The sequence below is a fragment of the Danio rerio genome, chromosome 4 (genome assembly GCF_052040795.2).
Source record: "Danio rerio strain M-AB ecotype USA chromosome 4, GRCz13ab, whole genome shotgun sequence".
NCBI classification, from domain to species: Eukaryota; Metazoa; Chordata; class Actinopteri; order Cypriniformes; family Danionidae; genus Danio; species Danio rerio.
In genome coordinates this window covers 77,393,483-77,414,061 of record NC_141024.2, presented here as the reverse complement: position 1 = coordinate 77,414,061, position 20,579 = coordinate 77,393,483, and the positions used below count along the sequence as shown (strand labels likewise).

The window sequence follows — 20,579 nt, the reverse complement described above, 5'->3', positions numbered from 1 at the left end:
GGCGGCGGTGGCGTATATCAGCCGTATAGGGGGTATGCGCTCTCGCCGCATGTCTCAGCTCGCCCGCCGTCTGCTCCTCTGGAGTCATCCGCGGCTGAAATCGCTGCACGCCATTCATATTCAGGCAAGCTCAACCGTGCAGCCGATGCGCTCTCACGGCAGCCTTGCGTCCACCCCGAGTCTGTTCAGCTGATATGGGCGCGATTCGGGGAAGCCCAGATCGATCTGTTGCTTCCCCCGAGATCGCTCATTGCCAGTTGTTCTTTCCCTGACCGAGTGCTCTCGGCACGGATGCACTGGCTTACAGCTGGCCTCGGGGCACGCGCAAATACGCGTTTCCCCCAGTGAGCCTGCTCGCGCAGTTACTGTGCAAGGTCAGGAAGAGGACGAGGAACAGGTTGCTGGTTGCGCCCCTCTGGCTCAACCGAACCTGGATGTCAGAGCTCTCCCTCGCGATAGCCCTCCCCTGGCAGTCCCTTCGAGAGAGCACCTACTCTCTCAGGGACAGGGCACCACCTGGCACCCTCGCCGATCTTTGAAGAGATTTTAGACGCGAGGAAGACTTAGGTAACCTCCGATCGCGGTGGCTAATACCGTCACTCGGGCTAGAGCCCCCTCCCCGAGCGCGCCTATGCCCTGACGTGGAGTCTATTCACTGAATGGTGTGTCTCTCGCTGAGAAGACCCCCGTAATTTGCCAGATCAGCGTTGTGCTTTCTTTACGCCGAGAGAAGTTGGAGAGCAGGCTGTCGCCCTCCACACTCAAGGTTACGTGGCTGCCATCTCCGCTCTCATAACGCGGTGGCTGGCAGCACCGTGGGAACGCATAACCTCATCATCCGGTTCCTCAGGGGCGTTAAGCGAATTAATCCACCCCGCCCCCTCTCATGCCCTCTTAGGATCTCGCCCTCGCTACACAAGCCGCGTCAGATCCCTTCGATCCTCGACTCAGTATCTTTCTGTCCCTGAAGACAGCTCTGCTGGTCGCATTGATATCGATTAGAGGGTCTGGGACCCGGAGACATTTTTCGGTCAGTGACTCGTGCCTGTAATTGGGCTGGCACTCCGTTTTAATACGAGGTAGTGAGCCTGCAAGCGCTGCCCTCGGAGGAGGCAGACCCAGCCCTTCTTATGGTCCAGTTCGCGTTTTGCGTATTATCCGGACCGCACTCAGAGTTTAGATCATCTGAGCAGCTCTTCGTCTGTTATAGCGGTCGGCAGCAGGGAAGTGCCGTACCGAAATAAGTTCCCACTAGATTGTGGATGCCTTTCTTTCACTATCAGAGCCGAGATGAGCCGCGTCCCCCGAGAGCGCGTGCGCACTCCACTCGGAGCTTCGCATCCTCTCGAGCGCGCGCACGCGGCGCCCCTCTAACAGACTTCTGTAGAGCTGCGGGCTGGGTGACACCCAACACATTTGCAAGGTTTTACAATCTGCGAGTGGAGCCGGTTTCCTCAAGGGTATTAGGTAACCCTTGGTGATTGAGGAAACAATTCGGTAGGGTGTTGAAACACGCTTGCTGCGCCATTTTCCCTAACACGGAGATACGTGCGCCTTTTTATCTGTCAGTAAAGTTCCCCGTCAGGTGAGCCCTGCAGATTCCTCCGTGGCCCCCAGCACTGACTCAGCGGAGGAGTCACTTGCTGGCCCACTACGTTGTAGGTCTGCCCGCTGGTCAGCCCGCGTTTTGGGTAAAAGTGCCTGCTATGCGCGATCCCCACTAGGCGATCCCATATGCTTATTCCGCCACGGTTAAGTTCCCCCCCTGGGCGGACCCGTGTCTTCCCTCCCCGCTAACCACTCTTTTGCTATGCGTACTCCCCCTTTTAGGGCTAGTCCATATGTAAATTCTGCCATCTATCCCCCCTTGGGTAACGGATGGCCTCCGCAGCTTCCTCCCTATCGGGATTGCACGCTTCCCAACGTACTGTCGTATTTTCCTAGAATTATCTAGATGCTCACGACTTCCCAAAAAATATATATAAATCCGTAAAACTTCTGTTGAAGTAGGATAAATTAGGGCCAGGGACACGTTGGAGGACCGCGCCCCCCATGATGTGGGTGCGTCACGCTTGCTTGACTATCTCCTCATCGGAGGTGTTGGTAAGGTGCAGTCATTATGGCGCTTTCAATGGGCTCCCAATGCGTGGATTTTACAATCAAATCCACTTATAGTGCTGAAGTTCCCCCCGAAGGGGAACGTTCGAGGTTACTAAAGTAACCCTTCGTTCCCCGAGGAGGGGAACGGAAGCACTATACTCCGTCGCCATAATGACTGTCCCTTAGCTGTTAAAAGTCTCTTCAGCTTAAAAAGGATAGCGTCTGCTGGCGCCAGGTGAGCTTATATACTCAGTTGATTGCTTATGCCGCTCACCAGCGCAGGCTTGCGCTGCCAATTCATTCTTAATTGGCCCGTTCAATACTCTTTCAGACGAGTAGCTTCTGAACCGAACCTCCCAATGCGTGGATTTTACAATCAAATCCACTTATAGTGCTTCCGTTCCCCTCCTCGGGGAACGAAGGGTTACTTTAGTAACCTCGAACGTTCCTCTCTCTCTCACACTCACACACACACACAGCAGTGAACACATGCACACACACACACACACTCTCTCTCACACACCCACACACTCCCCCTCTCTCTCTCTCCAACAAACACACATGCCCGCATGCACGCACACATACTCACACACATACACACACACACACTCACACACACAAACACACACACACACACACAGATACACACACACACACACAGCAGTGAACACATGCACAAACACACACACCCTCTCTCTCACACACACACACACACACACACAGCTGTGGTTGTAAATGTGTGTGTTCTTGTGTTCAGATGTCTGTTTCCACACTCTGGATCCAAACACAGCACACACTCAACTCATTCTGTCTGAGGAGAACAGAGAGGTGAAGTGTGTGAGAGAGAATCAGCCGTATCCTGATCATCCAGACAGATTTGATGATCATCTTCAGGTGTTGTGCAGAGAGAGTGTGTGTGGACGCTGTTACTGGGCGATTGACTGCAGTGGAGATCGTCATGTGTATATATCAGTGTCATATAAGAGCATCAGGAGGAAGGGAGATGGTGTTGAGTCTTGGTTTGGATGTAATGCTCAGTCCTGGAGTTTGTTCTGTGATTCCTCCAGATTCATATTCTGGCACAATAACGCACCCACTGATCTCCCAGTGAAGGCGCTCAGCAGGAGAATAGGAGTGTTTGTGGATCACAGTGCAGGAACTCTGATCTTCTACAACATCTATAGAGACACAATGAGCCTCATCCACTCAGTCCAGACCACATTCACTGAGCCGCTCTGGCCTGGGTTTAGGCTTTATCCTGGATCATCAGTGAAACTGAGCTGAAGACTGACGAGAGATTTACCCAGAATCATTTACCCCCTCTGCAGGAGCAGTCAGCAGCAGTGTGTGTGTGTGTCTGAGTGTTAGTGTGAGTGTGTGTGTGTGTATCTGTATTTGTGTGTGTGCATGCATGCTTGTGTGTGAGAGAGTATGTGTGCGTGTGTGGGTGTGCATGTAAGAGAGTCTGTATTTGTGTGTGTGTGTGTGTGTGTGTGTGTGTGTGTGTGTGAGAGAGAGAGAGAGAGAGTGTGCGCATTTGTGTGTGTGTGAGCGTGTATGTGCGCATATGTGTGTGTGTGTGTGTGTGTGCGTGCATGTGTTCACTGCTGTGTGTGTGTGTGTGTGTGTAGTGTGAGAGTGTCTATGTTTGTGTGTGTGAGAGTTTGTGTGTGTGTGTGTGTGTGTGTGTGTGTGCGCATGTGTTCACTGCTGTGTGTGTGTGTGTGTGTGTAGTGTGAGAGTGTCTATGTTTGTGTGTGTGAGAGAGAGTGTGTTTGTGTGTGTGTGTATGTGTGTGTGTGTGTGTCTGTGAGAGAGAGAATTGCTTTAAATCTCTAAATCTCTTGATGGTGTTCATCATCTGTTCTGGTTCTTGTTGTGGTGAGTAGAGCAAGTTTTGCTTGAGCAGCTGAACAGTGAATGAGCCGCCATTTCAGTCTGTGTCTCATACTATCGCCAGCTCCAGAAGAAACTTACACTGAGTCCAATTCTGTCCACATTTCAGGAAAACTCTGCTCCACATATCAAACTATTGTGTTCAGCGTCTACACTCCAGATAGCCGTGATGATCCACAGTCTCTCCATGTGCACAGAAGAGACACTCGTCATGGACACTAGAGTGAACAACACATATGACGCGTTCACTGCCACAATCCCCTGCAGAATCCTCCGTTGTAAATCCCCAACACGTTTGGTCAATGGTGCTTTACACAAAACTCTCCACACTGCTTCCCCCCTACAGCATCATCACATATCCATTCCTTCTGTTCATCCGCCTTCGTCTTCTCTCTGATCCCGAATAATCATCAGGATATCAGACGTGTGTTTGGACATGATGTGCTCTCTTCAACAAGCAGCTGTTGTCTTGATTCTGCAGGCTGTTCGCTCTGGCAGTGGCTCAGATATGTGTGCGCTGGCCTATAATAAACAGCAGAGTTCTTCTGCAGTCGGGTGATGTGCTCCATCAGGCACAGTTGTCTCAATAGTATCCTGTAGTGTGCTGTGCCCGATGTGTTCAGATCTTGTAGTGTGCGCACGTTGAAGAGTTGAGAGAATATAAGGGTCATTCCTGGCGTTGGCTAATAGTTCAGCTTGAGCAAACTCATGTTTAAAAGTGTGTTGATGATATTTCCCCCCTCAGCCATTAAAGTTTTATATTATTTTCTCTTTTATTCTTATTTAGACAGCCGTTATTCTCAACCCCGTAACGGACTAAACTGAGTTTAATAATAGGATTTCACAAAGCTTTTGCTGTAAAACCAACATTTCCCTGTTGCTCATGTGTGCCTCAAACCAGTTTAATGGCTAAAACATCACATTTCTGAGGAGTTTTACATTCAGATGTGATTTAATTATAATTATACAACTTATGCATCTGTGCTCTCTTCATTTCTCTAAAAAAGCTTTAACTTTAGATGTCTTACCCAAACCACATGTTCACAATGTCAGGCTTAACATGGCGGCTGGTCCTCAGCAAGAAGTCTTTCTATGTTTAATTGTTTCTCTTAAACAATATGAACGTCACAGGGTGGAGAATACAGTGACGGGGGTGAAGACTGTAACAGGGTTGAGAAGACACTTTGATTTCAATGTTCATTTGCTTTAATTAATGTGAAATTAAATCTAAGACTAAACCTAAACACTTCTTTATTTCAATAAAGCATTTAGGCATTGATCACACTGAGATGACATTAAACTTCATTAAACCAAACTACAGTCAGAATTCAGAACAGTGAAGTGCTGCAAGAAACTGGAGCGTTAGTAACCTTTACAAATGCTGATAAAGGCCTGTGTATGGAACAAAATCAATGCCTAAAGTCTTGAATTAAAAAGCTTGTGGAATATCACAAACTGAAAAAAATAATACACCGTATTAACAAGTTCTTGCATTTTTATGACTTGAATTCCAGGGTTTGTATTTTTAGGTCCTGAATTTTAACATATCTGTTTATTTAAGCTGTGAATATTTCAACGAAAAATATTTCAAACACGTTTTCATACTTAAAAATTCAATAATTCATATTCAATTTTCAGATTTCACTTACAAAATATTCAATACCCTTTAAAAATACGATGTATAATATTCAAAAGGTCATTTTCAGTTCATTTTATTTCAGTTCAAATATTCGCTTCCATAAATTCAGCCAGCTGCTCTAGCTTTCACCAGCAGGAGGAGATGGAATAATGTAAGATTTTTAACCCAGTAAACAGGCGAGAAAAAGGCTAATAAAGGCAAAAAAGTAGCATTTAATTTTAATATCAATGCCTTGGACATTATAAATAATAAAAAGTATGAGTAAAATGAGTAAATGAGGGTTTAGTCATCTATATTTGCCCTTATGTAACGAAAGCCTGCTGGTGATCGCGTAAAGCTCACTCCTCGGATCCAGGGACAGACGTTGTTCTGCAATCTTATCGGAGCTTGTCTCCCATGCTGGCTCGTTACCTGCTCGGACCGGTGCGGTTACTTGCACATAAACCGTCTTTTGATGAATATGATGTTACACATTGTCTATCTTTATTGACTCTTTCTTCCATAGACGCTAAGTATTATATTGACAGCTAAAGAATATAAACGTAAGAGAAACAGGAGAGGAAATATTATAATAATAATAAAAAATAGATAAACATTGACAGGGCTAAGAACAATTACGAACAAAGATTTTCAAAACCAGAGAGATTTTATGAGAATGTCACAAAACATTTTTAACAAAAGTTTACTTGGAAAAGTTAAACAGAGAGTTAAGGTATGATTTAAGGTTGGTTATGGATGGGGCGTCTAATTTAAAATAATTTAACATGCGAATGCATTAAAGGAGCGTCTTCAGTTATTATTTAAACGCAGCTATGTCAGGATTGGGATAGGTTATAATTTCATTATTTAAATTATGATTGTTATTATTATTATTTTATGACATGTATTTGAGCTATTGCGCTTAAACAAGTCATCCGTGATTCTAAATTAATATTTCTATTTATCCTTTTGAGCTATCACTTTGCTATCGTCTTTCACTTCTTTTTTTCTAGTTTTTGGGGTTCTGCCACGGTATAGAAAATGTAAAAATATATTATAAATTTTTGATGAAAATTACTGTTTTATTCTAATTTAGCAGCAAAATTAGATCGGATGAATCCCAAAAAGATCACAAACTTGCACGTTTTTTGTTTTTTTTTCCCAGTTTTTTTTCCTTCCAATCTGTAGCTTACTCGCTACACAATCTGAAATGTAACTAAACACACACATAATGAGAAGATACTGTGACAAGTGTTTCAGTGCTGGCAGTGTGACTTCTTTATGAATGTGTGAACGATAAACAGATACTCAAGTAAACATAAAAATATACAATTATCAATATATAATGGCAATGAATAGACAATTTAAATCAATGTATTTCTCCACACAAAAATATACATTACCAATATCAGATCAATAGCAGTTATCAAACTCTTACTGCATAAACATTAAACATAGTTACCATTTTAATTTAACAGGTCATTATTACTAAATGATTTAATGCAGAGTAGCCTATCTTGGTGAGGTCTTTGTGAGGTTTATATCTGCAAATAATTCACATATTGTATAAGTAACATTTTTTAGCAATACTGTTTTTCTTTATCATTTTATATTATACATTTGTGCATGTAATATATTATTAGTGTTTGCAGAACTTTGCACTATATACTTTTTGTCTCTGTACTGGAAGGTCCAATCACCAAGACAAAACATTATTGTGTGCAAACAATTGACAATAAATAATTGACAAGTTTTGATAAAACTATGTAATAACTAAAGCTCCTTTCTGCCTGGTAGGAAAAGCCAAAACTATGATTTACTAAACCATGGAAAAATTATTTATTCACTCAAAATGATGACAGAATAAATCTGTAGAAATGACATTATTATGACAATAGGTGGAGACAAACAACCATTTAAATGTAATAAAAGTCTAATCTAAATCTAATAAAAGGTGAGTTTTTTTAAGGAGAGTTATTAAATCTTTAACTGATTTTTTTCTCTTTTTCCATGCATGCAGTTTTCATGAACAAGATAATAACTTAAACTCAAATTAATGCTCCGTGGTCATTTATTTGACAAGTAACTTTGCATTGTAGTAGATAACACATATGCAGTTGAAGTCCAATCAAAATAAAGTAGATTTAAAATAATGTAATTAATAAAAAAAATTTACTCAAAACTTTAAGCTACTTTAAACTTAAAACTGCTTTAAATGTTAAGCTTGTTAAAACGTACAACTACTTTTAAGCACTATTTTTATTTAAGCTTTTAAAAACTACTTTAAAAAACATTCAGTCTAAGCTTTCTCAAGCCAGCCTAAAGTTTGTCTTGACAAACATTTTATTCTAGTTTAAAATAATATTTCCCACATTATTATTAATATTAATACATTAATATTTCCAAATTACTCATATCTGTATTTAGTCTAAAAGACTGCTTTATTTATTTATTTAGGCCTACTTATTTGTTCTGAATGTTTGTGCTTTTATTTTAGTTGTCTTTATTTCTTCAATTCTATTTTCCAAAATGAATCCTCATTGCACTTTTTTAAGTTTACAATGATAATAAAGCGTGTTAACAAATGTTTAATGATTAATGAAGGAATTAAAATGCTTCGTTTTATCGTTTCATCTTCATTTATAAGAACAGTAGCATATTTACAGCTACTGTATATACTATTTCTGCTGTTCACATCCCTTTGTGCCCCCTGGCGGCATATTCACAAACTGCTGTCAATCATTGAAAACACGTGCTTGTCCATTTAAAGCGGCGGTGGTATATGCCCGGCGGTAATAGCCACATTGAACTCTCACCTACTGTAAATCAGTCTACCATGTACAATTAATCAGACAAAAAAAAGCAGCAATGATTCGATTTTTAGATTTGTTTATGGATCTTGAACAACCCACTAGCTTTATATGTGAGCACCATTTTTGTGTTTGTACAGTCTCTTCTCTGTAGGCACCATGCACGATTCAAAATGACCTTTCGCGTTAAGAATTTTGTTACCCTTTTAGTCATAACAGGTAATATGCATGCCAATGAAGGAAGTTAATGACACGCAAACACATCTCAAGAATGTTTTCACAGCTACTGTGTTTCATCCACCAAACATCGCTCTCAACTTAAAGTGAGAGTTTCAAAAATTACCCAGGTGGGACTTGAACCCACAATGCCCAGCTCCAGACGCTGATGCCTTATTCATTAGGCCACTAGGCCATGTCAGTTATATTCAAGCAAGATTGGATAAATCTTAATTGAAGTGTGCAGCAAGTCTGAGAATTTGAAGCTAACTATTGTCCTCAGATCATCACACCTAAGCTTTGAGTAGACAAGTGAGGATTTTTTCACACAACTTAAATTTAACCCAACAAACACAACCCAAATGGGACTTGAATCCACAATCCCCAGCTTCAAAGAGTGATGCCTAATCCATTAGACCACTGGGCCAAAACTAGCATTCGCCATATCTGTTGTATGGCTCAAAAAGTTCTTGTAACCCAGAAAACAGCACTTTAGGATCCCTATTGCATTCAGACGATCTGGTGTGTACACCTAATGACAAAACAGCTTCTCTGACGAGTTTTCCATTGTCATGTCTTTTTGACCCAAGGGTATGAACCTAGCTTTTTGAAGGTCACACTGGATTGTGCTGCACAGCCAACTTAAAAGGAACTGCATCAAAGACAACCCAGGTGGGACTTGAACCCACAATCCCTAGCTTCGAAGGCTGGTGCCTTATCCATTAGGCCACTGGGCTGTATTGACTGTCTTTAAACTTTAATATGCATCCGGGGAGTTGTTGACCCACGTAACAAAAACATGGACAAAACGAAGATTGGACCAGTTTCACAGATTTTTTTTGTGGCACTGCAGAGTGTTTTTACAAGGCTCATTGGTCTCGCGGTATAATTCTCGCTTTGGGTGTGAGAGGTCCCAGGTTCAAATCCTGGATGAGCCCTTTGTCTGTCACAGAAAAAGCAGTGGTCATTTGGTGTTTCTTTGTTAATTGCAGTACCTTTTGCTGTGACTTTAGTTAAAGAGCCCATATTATGGGTTTTTGAAAACTACCATGTAGTGTGTAACACAGCTCTAAGTGAAGTGAAGTATCCAGCTAAGGCTTAAATCTGTAAGTGTACAGTGTTTAAAACGGTTGATTCATCTATAAAAGAGTCGACTCATAGTGCTTCAAACGAGTCGCCTTGATACCGAGTCATTAGGTGTTTCGCCATGACGTACGAACAAAACCAAGTTATTCACGTGCATGCGCAAACCCGGGAGATTTCAAACCTGAGGCCCCGCCCTCTGACGCAGAAACCCAGACACACACAAACACCCACAAACACACGCACACAAACATGCCGGTTGATTGAAGTCACACTGCAGATGGATATTATCGAGTCTCTACCCAAAGATGAAACATCAGCATTATAGCCAAGCAGTTGGAAACTACTGGAAACTTCTGGAAACTACATGCTACAAAGAATACTTCATCAGCGTTTGTTAAAGGAAGGATCAGTAAAGAGTAACTTACTGATGGACGTAAGGATGGGTTTCTTCCTCCATTTCTCAAGCGTAAGTACGTGCGATTAAAGTTGTTGCCTTGTTGACTCTGGCTTGCAAAAGTATTTAGTTGTGATTTGTTACTTGTAACCGCGTGTACTGTATGAGGTTAACTGGCTATATTCTCTTATCGCGTGCAAAGTCACGTTAAAAACGCAACGCGTGCTGCTTTGTTTACGGAGCTCCGTGGACGAGGGTAGTGTGTGTTTGTGTGTGTGTGTTTGTGTCTGTGAAAAGAGCAGAGTGAGACAAGCTATTTGATCTCCTCGACAGTTTTTGGTGTTTTTGCTCAATAAAATAGATAGACGTCTGTATTTTCAAGTCCATCGACTGTATTTACATTGACCCACTGGCAGCTAAAATCCACGCCTACACTATCGAGCGTGTATGAACTGTGATTACTTTTATATTGCTGATTAGCTGTTTGACATTTCACTCTGACTGAAGGCAGTCGACCAATCGCAACAGGCTGTCATTGGTCCAATCAGCGCAGATTAGCTTCGCGCTAAGGAGGGGTTTGGGAACAAATGAATCACTGGACGATTCATACGGGTGTCGCTGGGATAATTAGGTAAAAATAAATGCAGATTATAAGACCATGAAAGTGTTTTTTGACCTTGCATGCATATTAGACTGTTGTTGGAGACCCTTACAACCAAGATATGACCCTATTTCATGTATAATATGGGCTCTTTAATGAACATTCAGTGGAAAACCCACAATCACCAGCTCCGGAGGCTCATGCCTTATCCATTGGGCCACTGAGCCATGTCACTAATTTCAATCAAGTATCTCTTGTATGCCTTCAACAAGATGCCACCGCATGGAAAACTGCACTTTAGAATCTTGATGCCAGTTTGCATTCCGTCAAATAAGAACTAATGGCCAAACATTTTCTTTCTGCAATCATTCACATTCTTGTCTCATTGGTTCTGGGGTATGGTTCTAGTGTATAATGTGACTGGTCTTGAGAGTTTCGAATTCCAGTCAAGGCCACTCTCATTAACTTGAAATCACAACCTTTCTGCAGCTATTTTCTTGTTTGCATTTCATCACCATCCACCTAACATGAGACCGTTAGCTGAGAGCCACGGGGTACTTGAAGTCAAGATCTCCATTACCAGAGCTTAGCGGAACCTTTTAGTTTGTTAACGTGACAGTGAGATTCAAGCAAAAATCTTAATTGAAGTGTGCAGCAAGTCTGAGAATTCGAAGCTAACTATTGTGCTCAGATCCTCACACCTAAGCTTTGAGTAGACAAGTCAGGATTTTTTCACACAACTTAAAAGTAACCCAACAAACCAAACAGGACTTGAATCCACAAACTCTAGCTTCGAAGGGTGATGCTTTATCCATTTGGCCACTGGACCAATACTAGCATTTGCAATATCTGTTGTATGACTCAGGAAGCTGTTGTAACTCAGAAAACAGCACTTTAGGATCCCTATTGGTTTCAGACGATCTGGTGTGTGCAAATAACAACAATCCCCAGCTTCGAAGGGTGATGCCATATCCATTAGGCCACTGGGCCGTTTTTACTGCCTGTGAACTGTTATATGCATCCAGGGAGTTGCTGACGCACGTAACAAAAACAACATGAACAAAAAGTAGATTGGACCAGTTTCACAGAAATTTTTTTTGGCACTGCTGAGGACTTCTTCAGGGCTTGTTGGTCTCGTGGTATGATTCCTAGATGAGACCTGTGTCTGTCACAGAAAAAGCAGTGGTGATGTGATGTGCTGTCTAGGGTGTTTATATGTTAATTGTAGCACCTTCAGCTGTGTTTTCAGTTAATGAACATGTTGTGGACTTCTGAATTCAATTAGAATTTTGATCATATTTTGCAACCATTCCTATAGGATTGTTTTATAGTACAATACATAAAAATCCTTTAGGATAATTTCTACAATATTTTAATGGGATCCAATTTATATCTTAATTAAGATATGCTTTTCTATTGTCTCTCTTAGCCTATTATACAATAGTTTTGAATGTTTAATGCAGTTTGCTTAAGCTCACCTTCATGTACTTAAGTGTACAGTTTTAGTGCACAAATTCCCAAACTAACATGTCTATACCAAAAACATATACAATGTCGCTAGACCAAACTGTGGGCTGGCCCACTCGAAACAGAAGTTCACTGTGGGCCCATAGCAAGTCCACACAAAGTGTAGTGTATATAGCCACAATGGGCGAAGTATAGGTATACTATCTGAGTCAGAAGTATGTCCTATGAGCATGCTCTGTGGGCATTTAGTAATTAACAAAATAGTTAGGTCCCACTAATACTAATGTGGTAGGCGGACCCTTTAGGTGCGTGCGTTGCGTGCCAATCACGTCAAGGCTTTATATGAGCAGGTGCGCGCTCCGTCTCGGGTTGGCATTTTGTTGTTTGGACCGGTTGATGGGAGTCTCTCCACTAGCCCTCCAGTGAGTAGAGCATGTTAGAAACCGTGAGTAAGATGGAATGGATTATTAAGTTTACATGAGTGTATTTTTCTTTTAAGGATAGTGGTGGCAGTCTGAAATTAACCTGATTATGTGCGGCCAATTTATGTGCGTAATGTAGAGTTTATTCCAAAGGTAAGTTTTGTGTGTTAGAGTAAACGTAGAAAAAAAAAGGAAAAGAGTTTTAAGGAATGTTGTTGTTTTGCAGAGTCTGCTAGCTGCTGCTTTGCTGTAATTTAAGTGGCATCTGGCCCTATTCTGAACGGCATTCCTACGCGTGCGTGTGTGGACATCAGACGCAAGCGCTTCGGACTCCATCCTCTTTGGCCAATTCATGTGCGCTGCCTCATTCATGCGCGCTCGCTGTATGGTTTATACAGGTCCTCAAACCATCTACGAGTGTTGCCGTCGGAAACCATGTTAGTCTAGTGTGTTTGTTATTTGCTTTGAGTGATGTGATTTTGTACGAAGTGTTATTCCATTTTGTTTTTCTTTTTTTCTTTGTATGGGTTGCTTTGGTTGCTGTTGTCATTATTATTAGTTTATGATTATTATTTTTAGAAGTTGGTGTCGTTGTTATGATTGTAGTGATGATGTGACACTAACTTATTTGCTTAGTATTGCCCAATCGGAACCAAGGGTGGTGTGACGGTGAATATTTTGAATTTTTTTTTCTCTTTCTCGCCTACCAGTTTTTGTTGCATATTGTTCGGTGTGTGGTATTGTTATTGTGCGTTGTATCTTATTTTCTGATCTCGTTGTTTTACAGCAAAGCAGCAGTTGGCAGTTGGTGAGTTCAGTCGTGTGATTTGTAGGGGTTTGTGTTTTCTGTTTTCCTCTTCCTTTACTTGGTGGTAAGAGCTAAGTATGGAGAAGGAATTGGAGGAGTTGCGACAGCAGGTGGAGTCACTGAGGGGAGAGAATGAGCGGTTGCATCAACAACAGTCGAGTCAAGCTGCAGCAGCCACAGCTTCATCGACTGTGAGTAGCATTCCTGCCCCTAGTCCCATAGTTGAACGGATAGTCTACGTTCCTAGGGAACGGAAGTGTCGTGTTTTTAGTGGAAGGGGTGAAGACAGTGTATTTGAATGGGTGGAGGAGATCCAGGCTTGCTTAAAGGGTCGACATTTGCCTTCAGCTGAGCAGGTTTTGTTTGTGATTGATCATTTGGGGGGTCCTGCTAAGAATGAAATTAAGTATAGAGCCCAGAAGGATAGGGAAACCCCAGAGCAAATCTTTTTGATTTTACAAGAACTTTATGGATACCCACAGTCCTATATTGCTTTACAGCAAAGTTTTTTTGCTCGGAGACAGCTAGAGGGGGAATCCCTACAGGAGTATTCACATGCTCTGTTTGCCCTAATGGAGAAGGTAGTCCAACAGGCTCCAGGGGGTATACCTAATTCGGACGTCCTACTTCGAGACCAGTTTGTAGAACATGTGCTTGATAGTGGGTTGAGACGGGAACTTAAACGGCATGTTAGATTAAATCCTACGTTTACTCTTTTGGATATTCGAAAAGAAGCCATTAGGTGGGTGGAAGAGGGATTTCACTATGAGATGAGGGAGAGAAGTAATTCTGTCCCAGTTTCCTCTGCGCTTCAGTATAGGGTACAGGGACAGATGGTTTCCTCTGAGTCACTTAATGTTAACACCTCAGAGTTAATGGAGATAAAGAAAATGATGAGAGCCCAGCAAGAACAGCTTAATTTACTTACTCAAAGTTTACAGCAACTCCAGTCCCAACAGGGAGGCGGTTATGCTAGACGGCAAGGACCTATTATTTGTAGGCGTTGTAATCAGCCTGGGCATATTGCTCGGAATTGTACGTCAGCGCAGCTTTACTCCAAAGACCAACAGGCCCGCGTATGTAGTAATGTACTTGCACGTGATGGACAGGCGGAAAACTACAACCCTCTGCACTGACGAGCCGCAGTTCAGAAGGGGTAGTACCAGGCTCTGCAGTTCTTGCCCCCCTTAATGAATCGCCTTCTACCCTTCTGGGTAAGTGCCCTTCGGTTATGGTTAACATGGGTGGGGTTAATGTCCCATGTTTATTGGACACTGGCTCTATGGTAACAACGATCACGGAGAGTTTCTTTCTAGCACATTTTGAGCCTTGGGGTAAGGAAAGGTTAAATAATTGTGGGTGGTTGCAGCTTCGTGCTGCTAATGGTTCAGTTATTCCGTTTGTAGGATATCTGGAGTTGGATTTTGTTATATTGGGTAGAGTCATTCATAAGAAAGGGGTCTTGATCGTGAAGGACCCTGTTCAGGGCCTCACAACTTCAGGGCTGCCAGGCTTATTGGGAATGAATGTGATAGGAGAGTGCTTCCGAGAGCTGTTTAATCAACATGGGACAGAGTTGTTTGATCTCCCCATAGTTAAGGAAGCCCCAGCATGGCAGATGGCAATGCAGTACTGCCAAGCTGATGGTTCGGGGAGGCCAGAATTTACCGGTGGACTGGTTCGTGTTAGGGGGAGGCGAGCTGTTCGTATTCCAGCCAATTCCTTACAGTTTGTTTCGGTTACATGTACTGCACACTGTGGAGCCTTGTCTATGGCCCTTTATGAGCCTTTAGATGAGGGGAACCCACTTCCATCGGGTGTATTGGCCTCCATATCACTGGTTTCAGTGCAAGCGAGCATTGCAAGAATTCCTCTGGTCAATATTAGTGAGCATGATGTTCTGTTGCAACCACGAGTAGTGGTGGGAAGGTTGTGTCCAGCTCAGCCGGTTAATTGGCCAGGGAATATTATTGTTTCTTGTCCAGGTTCAGCTCCGGAATTGTGCGCCACAGTCTCGTCACAAGTTGGGGAAATTGATGAGGTGAGTAAGGCAATTAAGGGATTAGAATTAGAGCATCTTTCCCTAGAGGAAAGGAGTCAGGTAAGGGATCTGTTGACTAGGTTTAGATCTGTCTTTTCAAGTAACGAGTGTGATTTAGGTTGTACTAGCTTAATCACACACGAGATCCCATTAATAGATCCTGCCCCCGTACGGCAGAGGTATCGCCGTATTCCACCATCTGATTATGCTGCTGTTAAAGAGCATGTTCAACAACTGCTTGCAAGTCAAGTGGTTCGGGAAAGTAGTAGTCCATTTGCTTCCCCAATAGTGGTGGTCAAGAAAAAGATGGTAAGATACGATTGTGTGTGGACTATCGGCAGTTAAATCAGAAAACAAGAAAGGATGCATTCCCCTTACCTCGCATAGAAGAGACTCTGGACGCCCTTTCGGGAGCACAGTGGTTCTCTACTTTAGAATTGGTAAGTGGATACAATCAAGTTCCAGTGGCAGAGCAGGATAAGAGCAAGACGGCCTTTTGCACACCCTTTGGGCTGTTTGAATTTAATCGGATGCCCTTCGGGCTGTGCAATGCCCCAAGCACGTTCCAAAGGTTGATGGAGCGGATGTTTGGGGATCAACGGTTCCAAACATTGTTGTTGTACCTGGACGATATTATTATTTTTTCGTCCACCGTATCCCAACACCTGGAACGGCTGGAGTTGGTGTTTGGCCGTCTGCAACAAGAGGGCTTAAAAGCAAAATTGGATAAGTGCTGTTTTTTCCGTCAAGAAGTACATTACTTGGGGCATGTTGTTTCGAGGGAGGGTGTCTCTACTGACCCAGGTAAAATAAGCACAGTGGCAGAATGGAAGCGGCCGAACAATGTTGCAGATCTAAGATCATTTCTAGGGTTTGCAAGCTACTATCGTCGATTTGTAGAGGGGTTTGCAAAGTTGGCTGCCCCTCTCCATCGCTTGGTAGCAGAATTGATTGGCACAAAGAAAAGAAGGGGGTCAGGTAAACCAATGGAGAGTTGCTGGACCCCAGAGTGTGAAGAGGGGTTCCAGTATCTTAAAAATAAGTTGGTAACTGCCCCTGTCTTGGCATATGCTGATTTTTCTAAGCCATTCGTGCTTGATGTGGATGCTAGCCATTTAGGGTTAGGTGCAGTGCTTAGCCAGGAGCAGGGTGGTAAGTTGCGGCCAGTGGCCTATGCTAGTCGAGGGCTTAGGCCAACAGAAAGGAATATGGAGAACTATAGCTCTATGAAGTTAGAACTTCTTGCCCTAAAATGGGCAATGGCAGAAAAGTTCAAGGATTATCTCCTGGGCCATCACTGCACAGTTTATACTGATAATAATCCATTGAGCTATTTGAGTACCGCCAAGTTAGGTGCAACCGAACAACGTTGGGTGTCCCAGTTGGAGATTTTTGATTATGAGATAAAGTATCGCCCTGGCCGTGTAAATGGAAATGCTGATTCCTTGTCAAGACAGTATTCCTCTGGGAGGTCGAAACCATTGTCGGGTACACCACTACCTGAGAGGCTTCGCACAGCTGACAATTGTCAGAGGGAAAAAGGTGATTTGGTAGGAGCAGAGCAACATGCTATTACTGTCTTCCCACTGTATTCCAGAGAACAACTACAGCAAATGCAGGCAGGTGATCCAACAGTGGGGCCATTTCTCAGGTTCTTTTCTATGAAGAAGTATCCCTCAAAGGCGGAGCGACAGTTAATGTCAAAGTTTGGTTTGGAGCTTTTACGACAATGGGGAAGATTGGCTTTAAAGGGAGGATTGTTGTATCGGCAACTGAAGCTCCCTGACGGGGGGGAGGAGATAGATCAATTAGTACTACCAGAGGTGCTGTGGGATGAGGTATTTCAGCAGCTGCATGATGGGCATGGTCATCAGGGCAGAGATCGAACTTATGACTTGATTCGCAGTAGGTGTTATTGGCCAAGTATGAGTGCATATGTGCAGGAACGCTGCCAGAATTGTTGGCAGTGTGCCATTTCGAAGTCTAGCAAGCCACCAGCACGTGCCCCCATGGGCCATTTGTTGGCATCCAAGCCCAATCAGATATTGGCGGTTGATTTCACGTTATTAGAACCATCTAGTGATGGGCGTGAGCATGTTCTAATTATGACGGATGTATTTTCTAAATACACTTTAGCGGTGCCAACAAGGGATCAGCGGGCGACCACGGTGGCTAGTGTTTTGGTCCAAGAATGGTTTTATAAACTGGGTGTGCCGGCTAGGATTCACTCTGACCAGGGGCGGAATTTTGAAAGTGCGGTGATTGCTCAATTATGTCAACTTTATGGAATCCAGAAGACGCACACGACCCCATATCATCCACAAGGGAATGGACAGTGTTAACGGTTTAATCGCACGCTGCATGATCTGCTCCGTTCCCTTCCACCTGAACAGAAACGTTCTTGGACCTCGCACTTGGCACAGGTGGTGTTTACTTATAATACCACTTGCCACCATTCAACTGGGGAGTCTCCTCATGTTTTAATGTTTGGTCAGAACCCTCGGTTGCCGGTAGATTTTCTGCTAGCTGCGGTTGAAGAACCGGTTATGGGTAATGTGGAAGATTGGGTGGCAAAGCATCAAGAAGGGTTAAGAGACACATATGGAAGAGTGAAAGCCCGGCTGGACGCAGCAGCAGATTATAGGAAGACGCTGTACGATCAGACAGTGAAGGGTCAACCTTTGATGGAGAACTATATTGTGCAGTTGCGTGAAAGTGGAGTTCGGGGTCGAAATAAAATTCAAAACCACTGGTCGACCACATTGTATAAGATAGTGAGGGCCCCGCGGGATGGGGGGCAGGTGTACAGCATTTCTCCTTTAGAAGAGCCTTCCCGGATTAAACATGTACATAGGTCCTTATTAAAGTTGGCACCTACCACTGTACAACCGACTAACCACATTGATTTAGGGTTACTAGATCAGGATTCTGGACAATGCGAGTGTGCTGACGATTCTGTAGCGGTTGTAGTTAAAACTCTGGGACCTACTTCTTCGGAAGATGATTTGTTGCTAATAGGCCAAGATAAAACATCTAGTGAGGTTTCCTCCTTGGCCCCAGTACATAACGTACCAGTTGGGGGGCCCTCTGTTGAAGGGATGGAGAGTTTACGGAGATCAAATAGAGTGACTGCAGGGAAGCATTCTAATCGTTATCATTTGCCCAAAGCAGTGACTGGTAATGTATCGGCTAGTTTATTGGTACAGGCTGGGAATCCCTCGGAGCAAGAGTATGGTAGGACTTTTCGCCCTTGGTTATAGCTAAATCATTGGGACAATGATTGAAAAGCCCGGGTAGATTGTGGTAGGCGGACCCTTTAGGTGCGTGCGTTGCGTGCCAATCACGTCAAGGCTTTTTCATGAGCAGGTGCGCGCTCCGTCTCGGGTTGGCATTTTGTTGTTTGGACCGGTTGATGGGAGTCTCTCCACTAGCCCTCCAGTGAGTAGAGCATGTTAGAAACCGTGAGTAATATGGAATGGATTATTAAGTTTACATGAGTGTATTTTTCTTTTAAGGATAGTGGTGGCAGTCTGAAATTAACCTGATTATGTGCGGCCAATTTATGTGCGTAATGTAGAGTTTATTCCAAAGGTAAGTTTTGTGTGTTAGAGTAAACGTAGAAAAAAAGGGAAAAGAGTTTTAAGGAATGTTGTTGTTTTGCAGAGTCTGCTAGCTGCTGCTTTGCTGTAATTTAAGTGGCATCTGGCCCTATTCTGAATGGCATTCCTACGCGTGCGTGTGTGGACATCAGACGCAAGCGCTTCGGACTCCATCCTCCTTGGCCAATTCATGTGCGCTGCCTCATTCATGCGCGCTCGCTGTATGATTTATACAGGTCCTCAAACCATCTACGAGTGTTGCCGTCGGAAACCATGTTAGTCTAGTGTGTTTGTTATTTGCTTTGAGTGATGTGATTTTGTACGAAGTGTTATTCCATTTTGTTTTTCTTTTTTTCTTTGTATGGGTTGCTTTGGTTGCTGTTGTCATTATTATTAGTTTATGATTATTATTTTTAGAAGTTGGTGTCGTTATTATGATTGTAGTGATGATGTGACACTAACTTATTTGCTTAGTATTGCCCAATCGGAACCAAGGGTGGTGTGACGGTGATATTTTGAATTGTGTGGTTTGTGGTGTATATGATTTACTATATTTTGATTTTTTTTTTGTTTGGGGTGTATGATTTTGTTTTCAACATCTAGGGGTCCTACATAGTGGTTCCTATTTGGGTTTTATTATATGCTGGAGTGGGACACATTGAATAACCAAGAAATAACAACTGATTACCAATTTCATTTTTGTTGATTGCGGGTGGGATTTATATTGGTATAGTCTTCCTGGTATTTGTATTGATATTGTTTAATGTTTTTTTATTGCTATGTATTTTTTTTTTTTTTGTGGTTGTGTTCTAGAATCACCACCTAACTAGCTTTATTGATTCGGTTTATGCCATTTGTGGGTGGGTTTATGGTTGTATGGATTTTTGGGGTATTGTATTGATTTTGTCTATTATGATTTTTTTGTGTCTATTTCCTTTTTTTGGCTAAATGTATGGTGTTCTAGAGTGATATCGGGTACATATTGATCCATCTACCTGTCCATTTGTGGGGATGATGCTTTAAGCGCTTATGAATTCAGAGTTGGGAAGGTGTCCTTAATTGGTGTTTTTGTTACTAGGAACACTGTGTAATTAAGGCAACATTTTTATTGTGATGTTGAGCTCAATGTTTTAAATAGTAAATGTAAGAAATAAAATTGAGATTTGCTTGAACCGTGATTACTCTGCTTGTCACTGTCCATTAAGTTGAATACTTACCATTGGGAAGACCATCTTTGGGTTAGTCTTAGGGGTCGAGGGTCTACCCCTGAGTGCCCCCTTTTACACTAAGTTTTAGTGCTTTAACACAAAACAAAACTAGTTCACTTCTACTATGTAGCAAAATAGCACAATATCACTATAACTGCATAATTACATATTTTGAAAGCATAAAGTAAAATCAGTATTAAACGAAGCAAATAAAAATATAAAGACAACATGGACTATTTTTCAAAGGTTTGGGACAGAACTGCTTCAGTTTATAAAAATGCAGATATAAAAGTAACCTTGTAAATAATTATTC

At 42.7% G+C, this 20,579-nt stretch overlaps 2 protein-coding genes and 1 non-coding gene across 8 annotated transcripts in view; 1 reads left to right on the top strand and 2 right to left on the bottom strand.

Moving 5' to 3' along the window:
- The window catches only part of LOC148682864 (NACHT, LRR and PYD domains-containing protein 3-like), a 30,599-nt gene extending 25,319 nt beyond the window's left edge, over positions 1 to 5,280 (top strand). For 4 of the 6 annotated variants that reach the window (XM_088650851.1, XM_088650853.1, XM_088650852.1 and 1 more), the window contains one exon: positions 2,858 to 5,280. In XM_088650851.1, the coding sequence (XP_088506977.1) occupies positions 2,858 to 3,384 (527 nt within the window). In that variant the 3' untranslated portion in view covers positions 3,385 to 5,280. Of the gene's footprint in view, positions 1 to 1,830; positions 1,836 to 2,857 lie in introns of all 6 variants that reach the window. The other 2 variants (XR_015943076.1, XM_088650855.1) reach the window with 2 other exon arrangements.
- Positions 1 to 20,579, bottom strand: part of znf1086 (zinc finger protein 1086) — an 893,143-nt gene that overhangs the window by 779,396 nt on the left and 93,168 nt on the right. The window lies entirely within an intron of this gene.
- On the bottom strand, positions 9,305 to 9,377 carry trnar-ucg (transfer RNA arginine (anticodon UCG)). Its single transcript has one exon. It is a non-coding gene; the product is annotated as a tRNA-Arg (tRNA).